The 24,429-nt window shown below is 36.6% G+C and overlaps 1 protein-coding gene across 5 annotated transcripts in view; it reads right to left on the bottom strand.

Annotated features, from left to right (window-relative positions):
* LOC109093162 (dual specificity mitogen-activated protein kinase kinase 5) overlaps positions 1–24,429 on the bottom strand; it is a 51,613-nt gene that overhangs the window by 24,138 nt on the left and 3,046 nt on the right. For 3 of the 5 annotated variants that reach the window (XM_042727752.1, XM_042727754.1, XM_042727756.1), the window contains exons 4-17: positions 20,032–20,101; positions 19,580–19,620; positions 18,355–18,422; positions 16,143–16,194; positions 14,054–14,118; positions 7,791–7,830; positions 6,389–6,457; positions 5,443–5,524; positions 5,280–5,341; positions 4,890–4,938; positions 4,516–4,589; positions 3,085–3,135; positions 2,653–2,724; positions 538–567 (exon numbers count right to left, since the gene is read on the bottom strand). In XM_042727752.1, the coding sequence (XP_042583686.1) occupies positions 538–567; positions 2,653–2,724; positions 3,085–3,135; positions 4,516–4,589; positions 4,890–4,938; positions 5,280–5,341; positions 5,443–5,524; positions 6,389–6,457; positions 7,791–7,830; positions 14,054–14,118; positions 16,143–16,194; positions 18,355–18,422; positions 19,580–19,620; positions 20,032–20,101 (825 nt within the window). The remainder of the gene's footprint in view (positions 1–537; positions 568–2,652; positions 2,725–3,084; positions 3,136–4,515; positions 4,590–4,889; positions 4,939–5,279; positions 5,342–5,442; positions 5,525–6,388; positions 6,458–7,790; positions 7,831–14,053; positions 14,119–16,142; positions 16,195–18,354; positions 18,423–19,579; positions 19,621–20,031; positions 20,102–24,429) is intronic. The other 2 variants (XM_042727753.1, XM_042727755.1) reach the window with 1 other exon arrangement.

A 24,429-nucleotide genomic window follows, 5' to 3' on the forward strand; every position in this document is an offset into this window, starting at 1 on the left:
TTGTGAATCAGTCTCTTGTCAATCAGCCACTTCAACCGTTTCATCATCAGATTCCAGCTCGAATTGGTAAGGTACAATCGATACCATATTTTCTATGTATTGACAAGTCTCCAGGACTGTCATTCCGTTATGGCAATGGCTGTTTCATTTCTGACACGCGCTGTACACGGAAGACCAATCACAAAGGACTGCGCCATCTGACCAATCACAGCAGTGAGGGCTCACGGAAAGCAGGGGTTTAGAGAGACTGATTCTTTGAACTGCTTCGGATGAGTCGTTTATGAATCATTTAGAAATGAGGTAAAATTAAATAAATTTTTTGAGAAAACTAACGTGTTTTTTGACCTTGCATGCATGTAAACCTGTTTTAGGAGACTCATAAAACAACATTAGCAACCTTAAAAATGGCATAATAGGGCTTTAAGATGAAGAGGAAGTGGGTGTCTGCCGTGCCTCTAGGGCATAGACCTGTTGAATATTCAAGAGCTGAAAGTTAAACTGGTTAAAATGCTATCTGATTTGATGTAGTAGACTCACCTGTGGATATGGAAAAGAGCCCAGCGCCAACTGCCAATGAAATAACAGAGGGAAAGTTAAGTTATAATGAAGCACAGATGAATAATCACATGCACACTCACTCACACACACCTGCATAAGCACATGAGCTTTTACCAATACAGCCATGATGGACGATGTCTCAATCAAAGCTGCTTAACATGACTATACCAAAATCAATTTCTTAATAATAAATTACACTCATGTTTTTGGCCATTTAATTGCATATTAACTGCAACTAAATGAGAATGTATATACAGTTAATAAATGTATATTAAATGCACGTTGTTGAACTTTGTTTTTTACTCACTTAAGTAGGAATCAAGTCGATTCAAGTAGATTCCATTTTTTTCAGTTATTTCATAATTTTATAAAGTCTTCAAGATGTGGTTAAAGTGTATTGCTGAATACACTAAGAATCATTTATGTTAACTGAAAAAGAAAAAAATCTAAAATGCCATTTCTTTTGAAAAGTGTATGTAATACGGACACGCTACAGTTAAAATTATAGTCAAGTACTTTAGATATGCTTTAGTATCTTAGTCAACACATCAGAATAAGTGCACTTCTTTGAAGCATGATAAAAGATCATTAAAACACTCTCTCAAATTCCCTTTGATTTCATTAATATTATATGAAATAAAAGGGCACTTGAGATACATAGTTTTCCAAAAAAGCACAGTACAATACCAGTGCACATTCAATACAATTAAGTGCACTTCTTTTTCACAAGAGGTAAGGAGCAGTTATATATTCGTAATCCTGCTTACATCCCAGCATCACAGCAGGTGTATGTGCTTCAGCAGGTGTTATTCTGTGAAGTCTACAGCACATGCTGGTATAAAGAACAGATGTGGAAAAAGCAGAAAACCCAGAAGCAAAAGTCAAACTAAAAATAAGACTATTTTCAAACCTTACTTTAATTACATTCCAGTTACATTTAGAAAATTAATCCAAGTCAAACCACAGTGCATTCATTTATTAAATGTAACATACCCATCTCAGTTCAGGAGGTGAGTTCAGTTCATTAGTTAAGAAATCTGCCAACAGAACATAGAGGTAATTCACCGGAACTGCTTAGACCTTCCAGCAGCCGAGCCGTATCGATCACGTCCCTAACAACATGGTAAGGTCAACGCTAAATCATAATCAGATCAATATACTGTTCATCAACTCATGATAATGTCAATCCATATGACTCTTGATATTTCCCTCCCTAAACATCTCACTGATATAATCTAACAGTATTGATAAATACAATCAAGGGATTGAGCGGAGGGATACAATAACAATTCATCATTGCCAATGAGAAGCGCTGACAATTACAAAATGGGAATCAATAAAGCCAATGAGAACTACCAGCATGGCATTTTCAGTACACGAGTCAAACCACCATATTAAAATCTAATCCACTCATACGTACAGTTCTTGGTGCTGGTTTCTGCTCAGAAAAACATCCACTACAAAAAAATTCACTATACTCGTACACCTCTCTTCTCTTTTTCAGGAACAAACACACACACACACCTCTGGAAGAGAGAACACAGCACTCTAATTACTGGACGTTCTGCTGGCTGAGTGATTGATAGCGTTTTGCCACACTGACTCCAAATCTTTCACTCTTACATACACACACACTCACTCATTTTCTTTAATGTCTCACTACACACACATTTTGTCCTTAATATTATTTCTTCACCATTTATTAATCCAATTTATATATATATATATATATATATATATATATATATATATATATATATATATATATATATATATATATATATATATATATATATATAGAAACCTCATGCATGCACACAAAATCTAATTTCTTACTTTATGCTCACATTGGAATTTGAAGGGAGAGGGTCCAAAACGATAGCAGAGCATAGTCTGTGCATGTGTGTGTGTGTGTGTGGCAGTCAGTGGGAGATCTTGAGTGTGATCCATGCATAGCTGTAGGCCAACATCTGTTTGGACAGGAACTATCAACTGCACTCAGCAGAAACACTGACACCAGTCCACCCGAACTACGAACACTGGGCTGTGTGTATACGTGGGTGTTTATGAGAAATTATTATACGGCTTTTTTACCTCCATGAAAGAGATTCCTACGCTCCACACGTCTGAGTGAATACCATACTGTTCCCCTGATATCCGCTCTGGCTATAGAGGCAAAGACACATGAAGAATCATTACAATGCAGTGTACAATTCTGCATATGAATTGTACTTAGAGTAGGACTGTGGCACTAAAGGCCACACAAACCTTCATTCCTGATTCCTATGTGAACTATTTAACAAGCTCTGTTGTCTAAATGTGTGTGTGCCTGAGTGTAAATCGTACTTTAGAAAGCATTTGTTTTTTTCCATAAAAAGCATTTGATTGTATTGTGTTCATTACAGGCACATACTTGACTGACAGCCTTTACAATCAAATATGTATAACCTATGCATTCTCTATTCATGTAAAATAACTATAAAGCATCTGAACAGAAAAACCATTACAGGTATGAATGCAGCTTACCGCCATGTATGCATTGGTTCCAACGTATGTTTTAGCAATGGAGTTTACCAACTGTGGAAGAAAGCAGGAGAAACATGTATAAAAATGAATAATTATATGTAAATGATACATTAGTGTGGCCTTCACAGATCTATTTTGAGCTATAGCTTTCAATCATGACAATTTAGGATTCTACCATGCATTTAAATGTGGATGTAACTCTCACAATTTGGCATTGTCTGCAGCATGAAAAATAGGATTTTAATTCTCACTTTAATGGATCATACAGATAACAAGCAAAGAGTGCTCCCTTTATAATCACTGAAGCTGTCAATCACTTCATTTCAGAGCAAGCTTACTCCCGAGAAAAAAAAAAAAAGATATTTCCAATGGTAATGGTTTGGTTGCTAAGATTCTTCTAACGATTATTTTTGTTGTTGTTGTTTTACAGAAAAAATTAAGTCATGTTTGTTTGGAACAACGTCAGGGTGAGTAAATGATGAAAGACCTATTTTTGGGGTGAACTATCCCTTTAAGCAGCAAATTCCTCATACCTCTGTATGTGCACAGCCAAGAATAATACAGAGAAGCCATCACATGCAGTCCTCTGATAGAAGCAGCACAGTTATCTCTGTTTAAACAGTGAAATTCAGTACAGATGTGACAGCAGGTGACCTGAGCTCTCTTCCATAAGCTAAAGGACACAGTAAGAGGAACTGATTTAAATCTACTGAAAAGAGTGTGTTATTGTGGAGTGTTATTGAAATGCCAGCCTGGTTTAATTTTAGTCTGTACTCTCACAGGGGAGAGACAGTGAGATCCGGGCACAATGGCACATGTCAGCAATGGCAGGACAAGCATAATGAGAGAGTTCCCCCGTGGCCTGACGTGCGTCTGTGTGCGCGTGTGTGTAAGAGAATAAGAGAGACATAGGTTTACTATACAGTGTCATGGTCTGGGCAGGCACAGAAGAGAATATCCAGGGATCAGTTTCAGCTTGAATCTCTTCAGGGAACATGGGTATGAATATTAATTAAAAGAGGGCTGTTTGGAGTGATTGGGTCCCATTGTTGGACTCCTAAGTGTATTAGAAGTGGAGAGACTGATGCTGACTTTCTCAGTCTGAGCTATTGTCTCTAGCCACAAGCACACACACGCCGTCACTCACACATACTGAATATCTGGTCAATGTGGTAATTACAAAGAGCTGGAAGTGAGAGGGAAGGAGCAATCTAGGGGGTATCTGGTGGTTAGGGAGTAAAGGCAAAAAGTCCCTAGAGGAATAAGATAAAGAAGAGAACAGAGACATTGAGACTGATGAGACAATGGCTGATCTGAGCTGACTGTGCTCACAACATACATACACATGAGAAGCACTTGTGTGAGTATATGCATTCATGCAGACAAACAAACATACACACAAATAGTTACAGGACACAAATTAACATGTACCTGTGTGCTGACTCCAAAGTCACACAGTTTGACCTGACCCCGTGTGTTAACCAGCATGTTGGAAGGTTTCACATCTGCACAGAGAAACAATGCATTTACACAGAGACAAAATTATACATGTCAGCATCTAGTTTTATAGATGTCACAACTGAACTTCTGCAGTGTAATCTAGAGGAGAGTTCAACTTTAATTATTTATTGCTTATTTTAATTTTAATTTATTGCAATTTTAACAAATAACCGTTCCATTAAGTACAAATGAACAGTCCTTTCATTAATAGTTAGCTAGTTATTTTATCAAGGTCAATATCCAACATTTGGATATTTTCAGTATTTTTACACATTTTACAATTTACATAACAGTAGTTTTCTCACCTCTGTGTAAAATCTTTAGGCTCCAGAGGTACGTTAATCCTTTTACCACCTATAGACACACACAAACAGCCACACTCGTTAAAAACAAACTCAGAAGAGACTCAAAAGAGTATAAGAGCTATGTCCGTAGAGGATAGAGCTGTAAATTATCTGAACAGTGGCGTATCTTTGATTATTGTGAGAAAGTGTGAGGGAGAGGGTAATGAGGGTCAGAACCGAGAGCAATGACAATTCAGCACTAACAAAATGTTACAAAGACTAAGCACACATACACACACTTGTCTGAGCTGTAACAGATTCTTGGACATGCCGAAAACTCTCAAATCCTAGCTTTCAAAATTCCCTGGTACACTTATTCGATAACAGTTTCATGACTTGAAGAGGACTTACCGCAACAGCAATTCTGCCCAAGACATGCTCTGGGATTCTCCAGTAGACATCCAGAGAGCCACCTACATTAAAAACAAATACATATATTTAAATTTCACATATTGTGAGTGATGCTTTCTTTTGTGACTGTTGCCTTACAAATGTCAAAACAGATGAGACTTACCATCCATAAACTCAGTGCATATTGATATTCTGTTCTCCACAAAGAAAGCACTGTAGAACTTTATGATGTATGGAGAATCACACTGTAAACAACACAATCAAATATATCAAAACTATGGTAAAACCTTTATATGCCCATAACACATTTAGCACTTTATCATTAATGTACACTACCACTGGAAAGTTTGGGCTCTGTATTATTATTAATTTTTTTTTTTTTATGCTTTTGAAAAAAGCTCACCAAGACTATGCTGCTTAATATTTTAGTGGAAACTGTAACAGTTTTAGGATTCTTTGATATGAACAACACTTGATGAAAAGGATATTTATTTTTACAGTTTATTGAGAAATTTTACATGATTCACCGAATGGTTCTCAATGATTTGTTTCATTAAGACTTTGCCTGGTAGTTATTTGTAGAAAGTCATGTAATGCTAATGCAGCAGCATTTTATTCAGAATGTGAAATTGGCTGATTATTCTATGCGATTTCATCATTTCCCCAAAGATACATTTCCTAAAAATTACAGTCTATCCTGCAGCTGTTGTCAGAGCAGGTTACAGGAACAGGTGGACTGAACTACTCTTGCATTGATCCCTGAATAATTCATGACACTTCTTTACTTATCACAGTCATACACCTAATCTGAAAGCTGAAACCACGCATAGCTCTAAACGAATTTGGTTTTTACCTGGAAAGTGGCTCCAAACTTTACCAAGAACAAAACATTGAGAGTATTCAGGTGTTACTTTTCACAGACACTCTCAAGACTAACAAAGTGACAATTGAGTGCAAGATGCTCGAAGTTTAGCTATTGATACTGGGTATTCATACTGGGTGAGCACATTTTCAAAATTAGGTCTGGAAAGGAGGACTGAAATACACATATAGTACCATTCCATAGATATAGATGAAGTAATCAAGCAGACTTAAAAAGAGGTTCAGACCTTATAAAGGATCTCAAGCTCTGACATGATCTGCTTCTGCAGCTCCACGGTGATGTCGAGAGGAATAACCTGCAGTAGAAGCACAAGGCCAGCATTTCAAAAAACACACCCACATTGACCTTTCTGAACTATCAAATGAGCAATTGAAATCTCAAATGAAATCCATTTACACCCAAAGAGAACTCTTAAGCAAAGTTTGTTACATCAAACTCACATATGCAATGCTAGACACTTCACCTTCTCTTTTCCCCAACAATTTTACATCAGATAAAACATAAGCAGTCATTCAAGTATACTTTTCTGTGCATCAATAATTCTGATTCAGCTCGCTTTTGAGTTTGAGAGTGAATGCTTGAGAAACATGCTCAAAGAGTTTCTCTTCAGCCAGTACTGACAGGAAATTAAACAGCCTAAAAAAAACAAACAAGCAGGCATTTAAACTCCCAAAGAGATATTCCATGGCCAAAGTTTCATGTAATATTACAAAGTTCTGAAATAAAAACTGTTTGTTTTGTGTTGCAACCTAGGTGTTTGATCTCTCTCTTCTCCACTTTTGTAATGAAGCAGCGACTAGCTAAAATGCTTCTTTAGTTAAGGTTAGATTATCAGCCTCCCACTGAAATAATTGATTACAGGTAAGGCAGTAAGGCAAGGCCACGCAGTTAAAGCTCAGCAGAGATCATTTACAGCCTTAGCCAAATAGATAGGCCTGCTCGAGCAGACCCAGGCAGAGTGCAGACGGAAAGATGAGCAGACACAGCAGAAGAAACGAGAGGAGAGGAGGACAGATAGGAGATAAGAGAGAAGAGAAGTGAGAGGATAAAAGTAAACTAAACAGATGTCAATGAGGATGATGGGAAAGGGGAGAAAGAGGAAAAAAATGTAAGAAAAGTGTGGAAGAAATGACAGAACAGAGACTAGCTGCTCTGCCGTATGAGGGCCACAGGTTCTCATTCATGCTTAACTGAGGCAACATGTGTAGGAGTGCTGGATTTGTTCTTTTGTGCTCTTCAATTAGAGCACTATTAACATCTCTGGCAGTTATTCATTGCATCTTGCCGCAGTGAAGTCCACCTGTAACAGAGCCACCTGAGTTCACCTCTTTTGATCTGCAGGTTCCATATCTATTTAAGAAGCTAACTGACTTTATAAATTTTTTTTTACCCATTAGTTGAATGTGTGCTATAATATCATATGTTGTTTTTTTATGTGTGTTTTCATGGTTTTTCTACCTGAGCCAAATAGCTCTGCCAATATGTAATCTACAAAATATGTACAAGTTTTATTAAGTGTACGAAAGAAAAAACAGTCAATTCCTATAATTTAATGTTATGTTTGAGTGGTCGCTTTCAGTTTCAGAGCTTGAGGTTCTAAGGGATACAGAGACATGTATTGTTCTTACCTTCACTGCTACAATTCTCTTCCCAAGCAAGTGGTAAGCTCTGTCAAAATGGAAAAATGTACATTGAATGGCAATGCACATATTCTTAGCAGTAGCTTACTTGTAAAATGTACAAACAAACAAATTAAAATGTACATGTATACTACTCTTCAAAAGCCTGGGTACGGTTTTAAAGAAATCACTTTTATTCAGCAAGGATGCATTAAATTAATTAAGAATTAAGTTAAAGAAAAGTGAAAGTAAAGACATTTACAATTTTACAAAAGATTTCCATTTTAAATAAATGCTGTTCTTTTGAACTTTCTATTCATCAAAGAATCCTTAAAAATCATGGTTTTCACAAAAAATAAGCAGCACAAGTGATTTCAACATTAATCATAAGAAATATTTCTTGAGCACCAGATCAAAATATTAGACTGATTTCTGAAGGATCATGTGACACTGAAGACTAGAGTAATAGCTCAAAAAAATCCAGCTTTGCCATCACAGGAATAAATAACATTTATAATTTATTAGAACAGAAAACATTTATTTTAAATTATAAAAAAAAATTCACAATATAACTTTTTTTTTTTTTTTTTTTTACTATTTGTGATTGCATTGGTGAGCATAAGACTTCTTTCAAAAACATTACAATATCTTACGGACCCTAAACTATGTGACATAACAAACACACACACACACACACACACATATATATGTATCTGTATTTTTATCTTATGCATTTAAACATTTTAAATATTGCTTAAGCATCCAAACACTTTTTGTAGCCACTATACACACAATAAAAAAAAATCAGGGACATTCATTCAATGATTGACGTTTAAGGATGGAAACTATGTTCAGGGTTTTGTTTAAGTCAGAGCAACCTGAGATGTACATCCATATGACAAAGTAAGACACTCAGGTGCTTTTTAAACATTTGTATTTATTTACAGATTATCAGCAGCTTAATCGCTACGAAAAAGAGCTCAGAGGAGGGGTGTCCTCATCCTAAGTGTCAAATGCAGGTGAGGTCAACCCTGAGTCAGTCACCTGCGAAACCTCAGACATTCTGAGCTGTGGAGCGTTATCAGCTCCGTTCCTGTTTCAGCGTGAGCTCTCCCAGACAGGCCTCCTGTTACAGGTCGAATTAACGGCAAAGCCACAATTATTTAATTATGATCCTTGCTCATTCTGAGCAGTGGATCTGGTTACTGCAGTAGGTACTGAAGAGAGGTTGGGTTACAATAACCCACGACACGGTCCATTCCACCAGATAATATACTATAACAACAGACAGCTGCCAAACGACGGGTGGATTCAACAACACAGGCACACGGTATGTGTTTTTGTGTAAATGAGAAAAGAAACGACAGAAGAAGAAAAAGACTTATTATAAAAGACTGATTATGAATCTCTATATTAATGTGCGTATACGCATGCAGTAAACAAATCGGTAGTGGTTTGTGTTTGAGACAGTGCATGTGATTTATGGGAAATAGATGGCTGATCTGGTTACAGCTCCAGACACCTTGTTACTCCAGCAAGCCTTTAATTAATGTCGCTCTAAGTGACGCGACGGCTAACGTCCCTCATTTAGGATGAAGACACTCGATCCCATCTCACCTCAGTGTCCTCTGCAGGTACACTTTACACTTCGGAAGATTCTGAGCCATATAAGATACACAGATGCTCAGTGATTGCTTATTGTTAACACAAAAAAATCTGCACTGAAAATTAAATCTTAAAGTGAAGAAAGTAAACGCTGAAAAGTGATATCAATACCTTTATCTGTTGGAGGTGGTACGGCATGATGGGTACAGCTCAGGGCTGACTATCGGAAGGTTGCCAGTTTCACTTCACACATGTAGCGAGTCATAAGCATCACCATTGTGCCCTTGAGCAAGACATTTAACCCCAGGTCTCTCCATAGGGATTGCCTGTGTAATATGTGCGCTATAATTTGCTTTGGATAAAAGCATCTGCTTAATGACTACTTACTACTTACTAATGCCAACTCAACCAATGATGTTGTCTAAATGGTCGCTTCAGGACATTCTGAACAGTAGTGTATCCTACTAATCCCATTCGCAAAGTTCAGCTAAAGTCCTTGAACTTTGACCCTGCTGAGTAAGTCATGCAGCGATGATTCAAGACCGACAGACGCGTGGTCAGGACGAGGTGACGTAGTGACGTGTGGTCCTGACCCCTGTAAATGTGTCCCTATTCTCTGTTTGTTATTTACACTCCAGAGCCCGAGGTAATGAAAGCTCTGTCATGCAGTATTCATGGATCTCTCGAAGACAGCCATCCCATGCATGTGCGTTTGCAGACGAACACACACGCATGCAACCACACAAACAGGTTTCGATTACAGTGGCCAATGCGGACCAGACAGTTCTCTCAGTCTCTTTCTCAATGCCATCTAACCTGAGATGACCAGATGATCACCTCACCTGAAAGAAAGCCATTAAGAGATGTGCGCGAGAAGAAACAAAGCCTACAGCAATGGTTCTCACCCGGTGGGTCATGACCCAAAAATGAGTCGCAGGTTAGTTCTAACAAGATCACAAATTGTAAGGGGAAAAAACAATCCTAAAGGTAAATAATTACTAATTTAATATAATAAAATATATATACAGGGGTGCACATAATTTTTTCAGCCTGGTTCTCATAAGAGAACCTAGAGATTTGGTTTGGTCCTCACACTGCACATAGCGTGACCCATTAAATATAACTATAAAAAGTTAGTTTTTATAAATAAAATAATAAACTAAATAATAATGTGTGATAATATTGTTAAAAACAAAAGGTTGGCCTAGTATTAAATACAAATACAATTATTTTATAGTAAACTTAAAAATAAAATGCTCATATTTACTACTACTTTCTTTGTTCGCCTCTTTAAGAAGAATGGCCTTATGTATTCCCCAATTGTAAGTCACTTTGGATAAAAGTGTCTAAAAATAAATAAATAAAAGCATTTTCATCATTTTCAAACTTAAAATCAGCAGGCTTTTATTTTTGCAGGTTGCCGGCAAGTAAGTATACGCACTTCCGAATTTAGCGCTGCTGCTGATTAAAGAGCGTCAGTGAATGAATGTCACAGTTTTGCATTGTGCTTTGAAAACGGCATGGGATAGCCTAGATTTATGATTTTAGTTTGAAAAGAAACATATAGTATATATACTTATATAGTACAGTTTGTCGATCTAAAATGGTAATTGTGTATTAACAAATGTCAACCATGTGGGTCAGAACTTATTTATATAGCACACTTTTTATTTTGGTCACGCATGCGGACCTGTGGACCACTTATGTGCACCCCTGTATATATAACATGTATATGTCTGTGTATATGTATGTGCATACTGTATATATATATATATATATATATATATATATATATATATACAGTGTGTATATATATATATGTGTGTGTATATATATATATATATATATATATATATATATATATATATATATATATATATTACACACACACACACACACACACACACACACACACACACACTTTAGTGCTGGGCAACGATTAAAGGTTGTTGTTTTTTTATCGCGATTAATCGCATGTTTTTCTGTGATTAATCGCATTGTTATGCACAAAATTCAATAATGAATTCAAAAGTAGTGTATTGTGCACTTTTTTCATTTAAAAGTACTGCTATATGAACAAAATGTATCATTTATCATCATGTTTAACATTAAGCATTTAACACAATAACATTTGGTTTGCAAACACTTTAAACAAATTAGGTGTTTTTTTACAGCAGTATTCCTTTTACATAGTAACAGTAAAAATATTTCAACTAATAACATTAATATAATCAAATTAAATATAAAACCAAAGCTATTTCTCACTGCCAGGGTATTACATTTTTACATAAAATATTTTATAGTTTGTTACAGAAAAACAAGTTTTGCTCAAGAGTCCAGAGCCTCAATCATAACATTATAACAGGTAGCTTCCGAGTAGAGACCTGCACGATCGCGGGACCCAAAGCAGCGCGGGTGCGAGCGGGTAGAGACTTGTGTGTGCGGGATGTGGGAGACTCACAGTAGGCAATCTTAACCGTGCCCGAGAGAGTTTGATCCCCAAAGCCCGGTTCGTTTCACTAGTGTGATCACTCCGTGCCACGCTCAGGTGCGGTTCGTTCAGCCGTCCCTGGCTCGGTTGGGAGAGGTGGGCCAGAGCTCGGTTCAGTTATATATAGATCAGTGAGTGAGAGCGCGGAACTTCTGATACGTGCAGCATGATTGCGTGTACATTTCTGAGCAGCAAGAATGATAGATCTGTAAAGCAATATATTGTGAAGAGGGCCATGTGTTACCGCTTCCCAAACGACTCAAATTAATAAACCACAAAGTTAACAAAGCAATGCACTCCACTGTACTGAGCGAGAGCGCTTCTCTGCTGTCTTCTCGTGCTATCAGAAACTTCCTATTTTCCACTTATGAAGTAGTGATTATGAGCACACTGCATTCTTTTCTGTTAAAAATAACAGTGAACGGTGGTTTGTTAATGTTGATGCTTAGCCTAAATAATTTTATCGGGAGCGTTAATGTGAGCACTGCTGCAGTGTTAGGCCCACCCCAAATGCTCTCGTGAAGACACCCATCCCAAGCCAGTACTGATCAACATCCCACCCCTCCTGTGACCCATGGTTTGTCTGCATGTGTACTCAGAGCCAGTGAGCAACGGACTTTCATAATAATAAAAAAACTGTGTTAACGCGATAAAATAATTGTGGGCGTTAATCAATTAATGCGATAATAACTTTTTACATGTGTGAATATTCCCCAAAGCTTTGAAGAAAACTATATATGACCAGGACTACATTAAATTATGGGTTCATATGGTTTGTGCGGATCACAACGCATTTTCAGCAGTGAGTTATTGGTTGCCGAGAGCATAAAACCAATTCAAGAGAAATTTAGAAAGTGACATTTGTCTACATCAATCATTCTGTATATTCTTGTATCTATGCATATATTTGTTCAGAATTGTAGAGTATGAATTTAAGAATGTTTTTGTTTACTTCATCTTTTTTCAGATGTGTGTGCAAGAAACATGCTTATAAACACAGTAACACAACATCAAGGGGTGCAGGTTAGGTGAAATCCTTACAGAAAACATATTTATTTATTCCCAAGAAAAGCAATTTAAGTGAATACCCTTGGCGCCATCCTGTATGCAGCCTGATGGTCACAAAGGTGTGTGTTTTGCATAAAGGAGAGTGCGTGTATGTGAGCGAGCACAGTAGAGGTGATCGAGGACAGCTGTGGAGATGGATGGGAGACTGGCCTAAATTTCCCTACTAGCAACATCAGAGATTATATTACATTTCACCTGCCGCTACCTGTACTGCACTGCAGCTGTCAGTCTGAGCAGGAAACACAATAACAGTAAATGTTACCCTTCTTTAAAGATCAAGAATATGTAGTGAACAAAATAGGGAAAAAAAATTCTTGGTATTACAATTTTGTTTGGTTTTTAGTGCCTGTTCCATACAGACTTCCTATGTTCAAAACAGCTGTATTTCTCGATCTAACACATTAAAGAGGAAAAAACACAGGGAAAAAGGTTTGAATTAGGAGATGAATGCAAAATTCAGCAGTTTCTTTTGTTTGAGGGGGAAAAATAATTCTACGCAAACACTTTTAGTGCTGAGCTCGCCAGACTGCATTCTTGTCTGGGTTGCAGTATTGGCTTTTTTAAAATGGTTGAACAATTTCCAACAACCTAGAGGTGCTCCTCCAAGTAAGAGAAGCATGATGAAAGTCTGTGCGATCCACAAAAGCACACAGAGCCTTGTCAACAGTCACTAGGTTCAAGAAATTAATGAAATGATTTGTGTGTGCAAAACGACGACCTTGCCCTGTCCTGTATAGGATGTGGTACATAGCTTTGGCATAGAAAGGAGCTTTAGAAGGATCAAAAAAAGTAACTTCAACTTCACGAGCACTAAATCAGCTTCGTCCTTAACTTGCATGTCTCAAGACATTTAATGAATCATAATATTGGGGAGTTGTTGAAGGACGTCTGAAAACATGAGTACATGTGAGACCGATGTAAAATTAATCAGAACATGAGAGCGGACAACAAAACACTTTTTCCTTTTCAGTTACATTCTCATGGTTCAATTTGCTGGCTCTGGTTAAAACCTATAGATTGCACTAAAGGGTAAAGAAGGCCTTTGAAGTGGCTGGCCACAATCATTCTAATTAAATCTCAAGGTAAAAACCACGGGAGCAACACTCACTTGTAAACCGTTCCGCCATTTCCATGGCCAAGCTGCTCTTGGTACTGGAGGTCATGTTCATTTATCTAAACAAACAGAGAAAAAACAGAAATACTCTGCAATTATCCAAAGGGAACAGAATCTAAATATTCAAAGGGGGGGGGGGGGGGGGGTGGTGAAATGGTTGTTGGGTGTGTGTATGCATGCATTCATAGACTTGTCTCTATGAGATTGCCACTACAAAAGTTTTCTATTCTTTCTTTAGCTCAACAAATGTGTAATATAGTCAAATAAACTGAAGTGAGCTGATGAATTGAGAGACAGAAACAGAGGAAGACAGAAAAGAGAAAGCAAGGCAGAGACAAAAGAGACCCCAATTGTAAAAGCAACACCAAGTTGGAAAAAAAAACGGTCCAAAAAACCTGAAATTCCAGTGTAAGGTCAACGGACCTTTCGCAAAGAGCTCGATTGACTGGTGATCAAAAATGGTGTGTATTGACATCTTTCTGCGGTTGAAATAAAATACATTCTGATGTACATTCATGTTTATTTTGTGCTTAAATATGAAAAGATGTTCAGTTCGCGTGCAGCTTGAACTGAGGTGCTACAGTGATCTGTCACTACACATTAAAGAGCCACAAAATGTTATATATTAAATGTTTGAGTAACCTGCTCTGTCTTGCCTGTCGGCATTTTGTCAGTTCCTTCTTTGCTCCGCAATGTATTTTTCACTGCGTGAGAACATGATGTGCAGTGTGAGAGCGGCAGGGCTTGTGCTTTGACAAAAGCTGTCAAAATGGTAATACAATACTGACCATTCTGCCACCAAGAGGCCAGAAGGACTGGTACGCTTTAACATTCATTCAGTTTTATGGACATTGGAATGCTCTCCATATTTATTTCATCCTCTTGATTTGAATATAAAAATAAAACACATGCTGAGGATCATAATCCTCAGACCTTCAAGTAAGAAGTCAGTAGCCAATTGCAACAACCCCTCAAAATGGTTTAACCACTATAGATTTTCTTAACTTACGGGGTCTGTAAAAACCAGAAGCAGATTCCATGGGGCCAGAGTATCTCTGAGGCTGATGAAGCAGAAAAATGCTGTGAAGATCACTCTGGTAATCTTCTGACCGGACCTGTAAATGCAGTTGCTAATTCCAGCTACAGAGGACTATTTTCAGATCCAGCTTTGAACTGATCCACATCCAGGTAACAAATTAACTTCCACTTGAACATTCTTGAGTTAAGAACAACTCTGTTTTCTATTAAATCATATCTTTTTGAATCACCTTAAAGCCATGAGAAAATATTTTATCCACCTGTTTCTGGCCGTAAAAATAGTCACGGCCATTTACATTTTTACGGGATTGGCTTCCGGTCTCATCCGGATCCAGCTATTTTTAGATGCACAACACGGCCCGTTTTGTTGCTTGATATTGCAAATTGGTGTGTCTTACCTTATTATTTCAATGTATTATCTTAATTATAAACATACTTGTTTGTAATGCAAACAGTTTTATCGTTTACTGCACCTTGCTATTTTTCTCGTTATTTCTCTATAGAAGCTAACGAACCTGAAGTACGTGTTATTGTAGGGGGAGGTAATTCCCTTGTAAAGTCAAAGCTCTGCTGACGGGCCACACCCTGACTGCTGGGGCCCAGTGCAGGACATCCGATTAGGCTGAAGTGTGTGTGTGCCCGTGCTTGAGGAAGGATGCTAGTGCTCCATTAACTGTGCATGTTACAGGTCTTAATTGTCTATCTGACACACTTTGGTTGACAGACTGGCCTGCTGGGGGCCTGTGGAGGGAGGAGAAAGGGTGACATGGAAATGAGGAGGGGTGAGCAGATACAGCTCTGATCACTCAAGATAAAGATCTCAACCAAAACACGGAGAAAGGGTCAGAAAGCCCTTTAGGGGCAATCAATAGATGCTTTTGCACATTCACACACATGGACTATGGTGATAAATTAAATGGGATGAGTGATATCAAGCATCACTGGTTGAGTGGTAACACAGCAACACTAACAAGATAACCTGATTCGATTGAAGTGGGAATACAGTGCGGGATATGTGTGTGTTGTGAGGGGAGGGCTACTATACCTGTCCATTCGTCAAAATCTTCTTAAGCTCAGCTGAAGATTTCTTTAAACTGCTGAAGTGAAAAGACAAGGTATGACATTTTGTAAAGATGACTCAATAATGCTTTGCAAAAATCTGACATGACGAGTAAATTGTTTAGAACAGTTACTTCACATTAGAAATAAGATGAGAATAATTTGTCTAGTATGATCTGCTGCACTTCATTTGCCTACATCACTGCCGAATATCACACACTGGCCTTCAGAATGCAGATCTTTGTACTGTGCCAGGGGCTTTCATTCTATAAGACAGAATCCAGTTAATACTGAAAAAATGTTTTTACTGTATGTTCAGGGCATGAAGACTGCAAACTCCTGTTAGCATTTCTCTTTCTCTTGTAAAGAGAATGACATTACTGAGCCTCTTATAACGAAATAAATGAATATCACTTTTAATTCGGCGTCAAAAATATTTTCAAAAGCCAAACTGCAACTGTTCACAACGAGCCTCTATTGATTAATATTTATTTAAAAAAATATTTATTTTATTTATTTAAAATTAATAATAATTTATTTAATTTCTTTTAAAACTTTTTCTACTTATATCATGACTGATTTCCAATGCTCAAAGACACAATAATGGGACAAAACCATCAATAAATAAACAGGAATTACACTGGATACATACACTAAAGTTCAAAAGTTTGGGGTCAGTAAGATTTTTTTTTTTGATGATCCTTTAAAATAATTATCTTAGGCTTACAATGGCTGCATCTGTTTGATTGAAAATACAGTACAAACAGTAGTATGTTAAATATTAGTAAAATTAAAAATAACTTTATATTGATTATATTGATTTCTGTGATGGCAAAGCTGAATTTTCAAGTGTCACATGCAATGTTCCCTCTAATTTTTTTCTTGCTGAGCAAAACTTTTCTCTATCGGGCAGACATTTAGGCCACCTGAGCAAAAACATTTCTTATACCATGGAGACCTGTACAGCGCACACACAAAAAAGTGTGTAACTTTTAACTTTAATGTGCTATTTATATTTGATTTGACCCTTGGTGTAACTAAATGATGTACATTTTAGGTTACCTGAGAAAACATTTTTTACAGTATAATACACTGCTGTGCAAAAGTTTGGGATCAGTAAAGTTTTTTAAATAAGTTTCTCAGGCTCATCAAGGCTGCATCTATTTGAAATATTGCAATTTAAAACAAAAGTTTACTCTTTTAATAAACTTTAAAATATAATTTATTCATGTGAAGCAAAGCAGAATTTTTAGCATCATTATTCCAGTCTTCAGTGTCACATGATCCTTCAGAAATCATTCTAACATGCTGATTTATTATCAATGTTGGAAACAGTTGTGCTGCTTAGTATTTTTTAGGACCTGTGATAATGTTTCGGGATTCTTTGATAAATAAAAAGTTAAAAGAACAGTGTTTATTCAAAATAAAAATGTTGTGTTACAATATACACTAATATTCAAAAGTTTGGGGTCAGTGAATTTGTTTCTTGCTTTTTTTTAAAGAAATTAATAGTTTTATTCAGCAAGGATGTGTTAAATGGATAAAAAGTGATAGTAAAGACATATTGTTAGAAAATATTTATATTTTGAATTAATGCTGTTCTTTTTAAATTTTTTTATAAATTAAAGAATCAAAGAAAAAAGTATCAAAGGTTCCAAAAAATATTAAGCAGCACAACAGTTTCAACACTGATAATAAATCAGCATATTAGAATGATTTCTGAAGGATCATGTGACACTGAAGACTGGAGCAATGCTGAAAATTCAGCTTTGCGTCACAGGAATAAATTAGCCTATATTTTAAAGTATATTAAAATAGTAAACCAATATTAGAACTTGCAATAATATTTCACAATATTACTGTTTTTACAATATTACGGTCACGGTGGTAGAAGTGCGCAGCTGCGCGTGCATAGCTTAGAGGGAACATTGGTCACATGATCCATCAGAAACATTCTAATATGCTGCTTTGATGCTCAAAAACATTAATATCTAGAATTGTTTTTCAGTGTATGTTTAATAGCATCCAACAAAACAGATCCAAATAGATTTTATAGTCAACTATTGATTTCGTAAAGGTATTTTTAATGACTCATTAATGCAGTTACTTTACTGTAAATATATCTGTATTTATAAACAAAAACCTTAGAAATAAGATTTTTCTCTCAATGAGGGCAGGCATGATCTGGGATCACTCACCTATCACTGGACCGGGAATCAGCCGCAGAGGAGCCTCTGCCACTCGAGGATTCGGGCCGCGTGTTCACCTGCGGGCAAACAAAGACAATCACAGCCCTGTGCTAATTAACCTGTGATTCAACAGCAAACTGCCTGGTTTGGCCGCAAGGTTAATTGGCTTTTGTGAGGGAGACAGAGAGAAATAATGCAAGAGGCTTGAGGAAAGGGGTCACTTCATTTATCAGGCAAAATTAAATATAACTCTGGTAACATCCTTGAATTAAAAAAAAAAAAAGAATGAATCAACATCACGTCCTTTATTTGTCATTTAAAAGGATTCATGAAGTCATGCTAACAGATCACAGTGGGAGAATGAAGGAAAAAGCTCAAAGAGAGTCTCTATATAAATAAGTAGATTAATTGAGGTCTGTAGGTCGTATAGTGTAGTGCAGTAAAGCAGTGATTCTCTTCTTAATTAGTGTCTATGAAGACCTCATTTAGATCGGTTTATCAGGGTTTTTTTTTTTTATTCTCTTCAACCCAATTAATCTAGAATTAAACAAAAACCATTGCAAAACAAGAATAAGATGGTCCTTTTCATACTATTTAAATAAACAAACTACATCACCCTGAGCCTGGGGTTAGTAAGGTTTTTTAAAACAAATTAATATTTTTATTCCACAAGGACGCATTCATTATTTAAAAGCAACAGTAAAGAAATGTACAGTGTTGCAAAAAATTACTGCTTTAAATAAATGATGTTCTTTTGTATTAACCAAAGAACGTTCTATTAATCAAAGAATCCTGAAAAAGAAATAAAGAATCAAAACCACAAAAATATTAAGCAGCATAAATGTTTTCAATATTAATAATAAATGTTTCTTTATCACCACATCAGTATATTAGAATAACATAAAACACATAAAAGTGTGCATAAAAGACTTCTCTCAAAAACATGAAAAAGGATCAAATGCACAAAACCCAAACTTTGGAATCACCACGCAAGCTTTAAATATGTTTTTGTTTTAACATTGCATAATTTTGTATAATGTTTTCTAATTGAGTAACACAGAAAGCAGAACAAATAATTCTTATTTTAGAAGATAAAAAAATGAAAGCATTGAAGGGGTAGAAAATAAGCGACAAATAGACAGAGATTCTTGACTTCAATTGACATTTCAATAAGTGGTACATAGCATAACCAATCCATGGCCAACTCTGCTGAAACAATCACTGAGACACATACCTTCAGGCCATGTATATTGCGGATCCCTGGGGTCTTACCGGCTGAAAAGAAAATTGACTAGATTGTAGATCATGTGAGGTCAGAGAAAAAGTACATGAGCAGAATATATTAAATGTTTATATATTAAATCATTGCAAAAGAGACATACTGAGACACAGCTTAGGGAGCCTTTAAATATCATAAAGAATATTGCGTGTGTGGATGCATATATATTCAGAAAGAAATTGCTTCACTAAACCAAACTGGTTATTCCTCTCACAGAAGCCACTGAGGATAAAATAAAGTGGGATTTTGCTAACAGAAAATGCTCCTACACAAACACATGTGAGCAGGGCATTGCTAAGTATGGGGTTTTAAACTGTGATCTGGGCCTTAGGTGGGCCTCGGGCACATTTACTGTTGCAGTGTTGAACTGTAATTTGGACCAACACACTAACACACACAATACACACCTCGTGGAAATATCTGTAAAGGCTCAGGTAACAGTCCATTGATGCGTTGCTCCATCACTGTGTTGCAATACTGCAGAGAATAAAGTGAATAAAAAGAATTTAAAAAACTCTTAAAAACAGCCCGGTTCATTTTTTTCAGTATATTACACACAGAATCAATATTATGCTCAATGAAGGTCTTTCAGAAAAAAGTCCCATGGAGTACATAAAAGCAATCTTATGTCAAAAAACACATTCCCTTTCTCTCAGAGTCACTTGCATTTTGGGAGGAAAAGAAAAGATGCTAAATGAATCGGGCACCCTGCTCAGGTAATCTTTTTGAAACACCAGTCACCCTCTGTATCAATTCATCCGTTGTAATGGCTGCCACTGAGTTTTCTCATTTCAATCTGACGTAAAAGCAATCTGCCAGTAATGGCTGCCCATTAATTAATTACACTGCATAATAGGCTGAAATGGAGTCTGGCATTTATAAACCTTATATTATATGATATTATTAATGTCATGGCAAGCTTTTTGTGTAATTATTTTTAACTTTGATTATTCCAATGATAATTTATTTAATTTCTCTAATTATGCCATTAATAAAGAAATTGTAAAGTCTTGTTTTGTAATGACACTGTACATTTACTTACATGAGATTACATTTATATTATATATAAATGTGTACATTTTTTACATGTATAAATTCATATAATTTATATCATATATAAATATTTAATATATAAACAAAATATTCCCTTAAATATATACATTCATGTGTGTATTTACATATGCATAATAAATATACACAGTACACACACAAATATTATGTAAACAAAAACGTTTATTTTGCATGCATTAAATCGCTATTAATCGTTTGACAGCACTAATATACACACACGGAAAAACATTAACTACATATTATATAATTTGTTAGTTTATATTTATTTATAATGATTATTTATACTATATTTACATAATAAATATTCAATATTAATTACAAATTGATCTTGCAGTTGATATGTAGTCACTTTTGCTGAATCCATTTTAAAACTTTTCAGAAACTTGTCTAATACGTGCATTTTACATGTATTATATATATACACACACACATATATATATATATATATATATTTTTATTATTATTATTGTATATATTATTTTATAAAAATGCAATATTTTTAAGATGTTTTTGCAGTTGATATGTCATCTATCACTTTTGCTGATTCTATTTCAAAAGAACTCTACTCTCTTTCGAACCCGTGCAGAGATTTTTGTCTCCTGCCAAAAGAACATTCAATTGATGTTTCGGTTAACAGAACCATCTGGTCGTTCGTCCTCTTCTCTCAGTCCAGCACGAGACCTTTGTGTCCAAAAACAGAGCCCCCATCACACACAATAAAGCCATTAAAAACCACAGATCCAGATGGACAAGAGAGGAGGGGAGAATGTCAGTGTTTGAAAGAAAGACAGAGACAGAGAGAAGGAGAGACAAAGGCAGAACAAGACAAAGGTCAAAAGCAAGCCAAACCGAGGGGCCGGCGGTACAGCGCCATCCATTCGCCGTGTGCGAATGTGTGATGAATATGCCGGGCGCGCGCGAGGACATGCAGAGGAAGCAGTGTTAGAGCAGCTGTTATTAAATACCCTATTTATCACTGTCACCTCTCTGCACTGCCTGTAGGCACTGAAACCATGTAGCTCTACCAAAACACACACCTTTAATTTTCCACTCGGTTGCTTTATCGATTAGGGCTGCAATTACCTAACTAATCTGTAACAGTGTATTAAAAGAAACCTCCCTTTGTTGGACAATAACTAAAGGCAGTTTGATCACAGGAAGGCAGCTTGAGAGCTGGAGGGAACAGAGGAGTCGGACCTCCGCACTGCTGGACCCCGATCATTAACACACCCCGAGTAAAACGCTCCGTAATTAGCTGGCCCAGCCTGGGAGATCAGTGCCTGTGTGTGTGTGTCTGTGTGTCAGCGAGGCTACATCTGACATGGGTCAGTCTTTAACTTTGAACTAACATCCTGGAAAGGCTGACGGTAAGAAGCAGCTCACCGGGGAGCCAGAACATCTCAGAGACCTCAGACTGATGATCGCTGCTGGAGTAAAAAAAAAAAAACATGAGTGAAGACAGTTTGAAGGTCGGATTCCACCAGAGAGCTTGGTGAATTAGCTTACGCACCTGTAAAGCAAGAAGTCATCTCTTAATTCCTATTAAGTCTACATAACGGTAGATCCCTTCACATGGAATTAATTGAAGCAAATTTATAAAGGTCCCCACAGAGACCCCAAGGCAAAGGGCACACGCTTGAAATATGACCACAATGATCGGTTAAATGTAGGCGCAAGCTTCCGAACATGTTACACGCATATTAAATTCCCCCTTCTCAGCAGCTTGCGCTCTCCCCAGAGGAGCAAACGGCATCATGGGAGGAAAAACTAATTTTCAGAAAAAGTGGACTCGGTTGTGCTGTTAACCAAAATACGACGGGGAGGCAATCTGCAACGCGCGGTAATATTCACTGTCAGAGGAATACGGCCTCACAGAATTCTTTGGTGATGTGCGATGGCACGTTCCTTAGGAGGAACATAAGTACATAAGCATTAATGCAGATTGTCACGAATACCTGCATTCCCGCAGATATCTCCAATGTCAGAATGTGTGTTTCAAAACCAGCCACACAGAGACTGCAGAATTAATCAAGACAGGGGGAAAAAAAGCAGTCCAGGACACCCGCGAGACATCATTGTCAGTGTGTCACCTTCTGGCCTAATCTGGCTAATGACTGCAATGGCCTTGAGAGGTACCACTTTGATAAAGCATCTAAAAATAAATAAATATCAAATCTAAGTGACTTCATTTCCTGCAGAAGCGGTGGTTTTGAAGCCCATGGCTACTCGAGAGTCATTGAGAGCTGATGGGGGGTAAAAGACAACACCAGCTGAAAGTGGATTTTGAAAAATTCCTCTACCCAGGAGGGCTGTGCTTTTAATGAGGCGAAACTTTAAGTATTGAATAATAAATAATAAAAGCTGATAGTTCATTTAACTTCCACTGTACTTCACAGGGGGAAAAACTATTACGAGTCATTACGCTTGGTGTCCACAATGTGAGCAGTAAGTATTGAAAGCACTTCTACGGCGGTCTCGAAAGAAGAACGTTAAAAACAACCAAAAACCGAAATCTGAGAGAGATGAAGAAGAGAGGAAACAAGAGTAGGCAACAACATTCCCGGACTTGCAAAGAAAGACTGTTTGGATACGCAATCAGGCAAAAGTTTACAATAGCTTTTTATTAAACACGTGAGACACAAATATTTTCAGCATTTTCAATTTGTGCCTGGTCACAGGGGGAGGCCACTGCCTGAGTCAACACAAAAATAATGAATAACAAAAAATAAACAGGATTTTTTTATTACAGTTTTCCCTTTGCTAATCTTGCTTGGTTAACACCTGTATAATTTAAAAGGGGGTTCGAGCCAGAGACGCACGTTGCCATGGAAACATCAAGAGGTGCAGCCAGAAAAGGGAAATAGATGAAGAAATTGAAGAGGAAAAAAAGAAAATATGTAGCTACTTGTCATCCTTGCCAATCAGCAAAGTAATGAGAACACTTTCCCCAAGGGTGAATAGATCTGGAATAATAGATTTGTAATAGCTTTTCCCTTCCAACAAAAACACTCTCAGCATTCAAAAGTGTAATACAACAGACTGTAATAGAGCGCAACAGTGACCACACACTTTTCAGCAGCCTTGGTTCCGGAAGTACTTTTCTTTGTCTGTTTTCTCCATAGGCATTTCAGTACAGTATTGTGATTAAACAGTCTTATGAACCAACCAGCTCCGGGATGAGGTTTTGCAATATATTGACGATAACTGTGTTGTTTCAGAAATATTGTGTTTATACTACACACACAGTGCCAGTAACTATTACAAACTACAAACTCTCTCTCTCCATGTCCCTAGAATTATATTTTGAGTGTGATTTATTGGCCAAAAAGGAGAAAACGGTTAAAAATGAATTTGACAGATAGCTATTTCCCCAAACTTTCTATAGATGTCAAGATGAATTTTTTTTGGCCATAATAACCATGCAGTGAAAATCTGATATTGTGACAGCCCTAAAAAAAAACTATGATTTGACTGTAAAAAAATCAGAATCAGAAAAAAAGTACAAGACTGTGTACTGTAATGAATCCCACGGTATTGCAAATGATGTAAGCAACAGGACTATATAAAACAACTGACTTAATAATAAGAATATATATATATATATATATATATATATATATATATATATATATATATATATATATATATATATATATATATTATATATATATATATATATATATATATATATATAGATTAGGGATGCACCAATACCGATACTGGTATCGGTATCT

This window comes from Cyprinus carpio, chromosome B7 (genome assembly GCF_018340385.1).
Source record: "Cyprinus carpio isolate SPL01 chromosome B7, ASM1834038v1, whole genome shotgun sequence".
Taxonomy (NCBI): domain Eukaryota; kingdom Metazoa; phylum Chordata; class Actinopteri; order Cypriniformes; family Cyprinidae; genus Cyprinus; species Cyprinus carpio.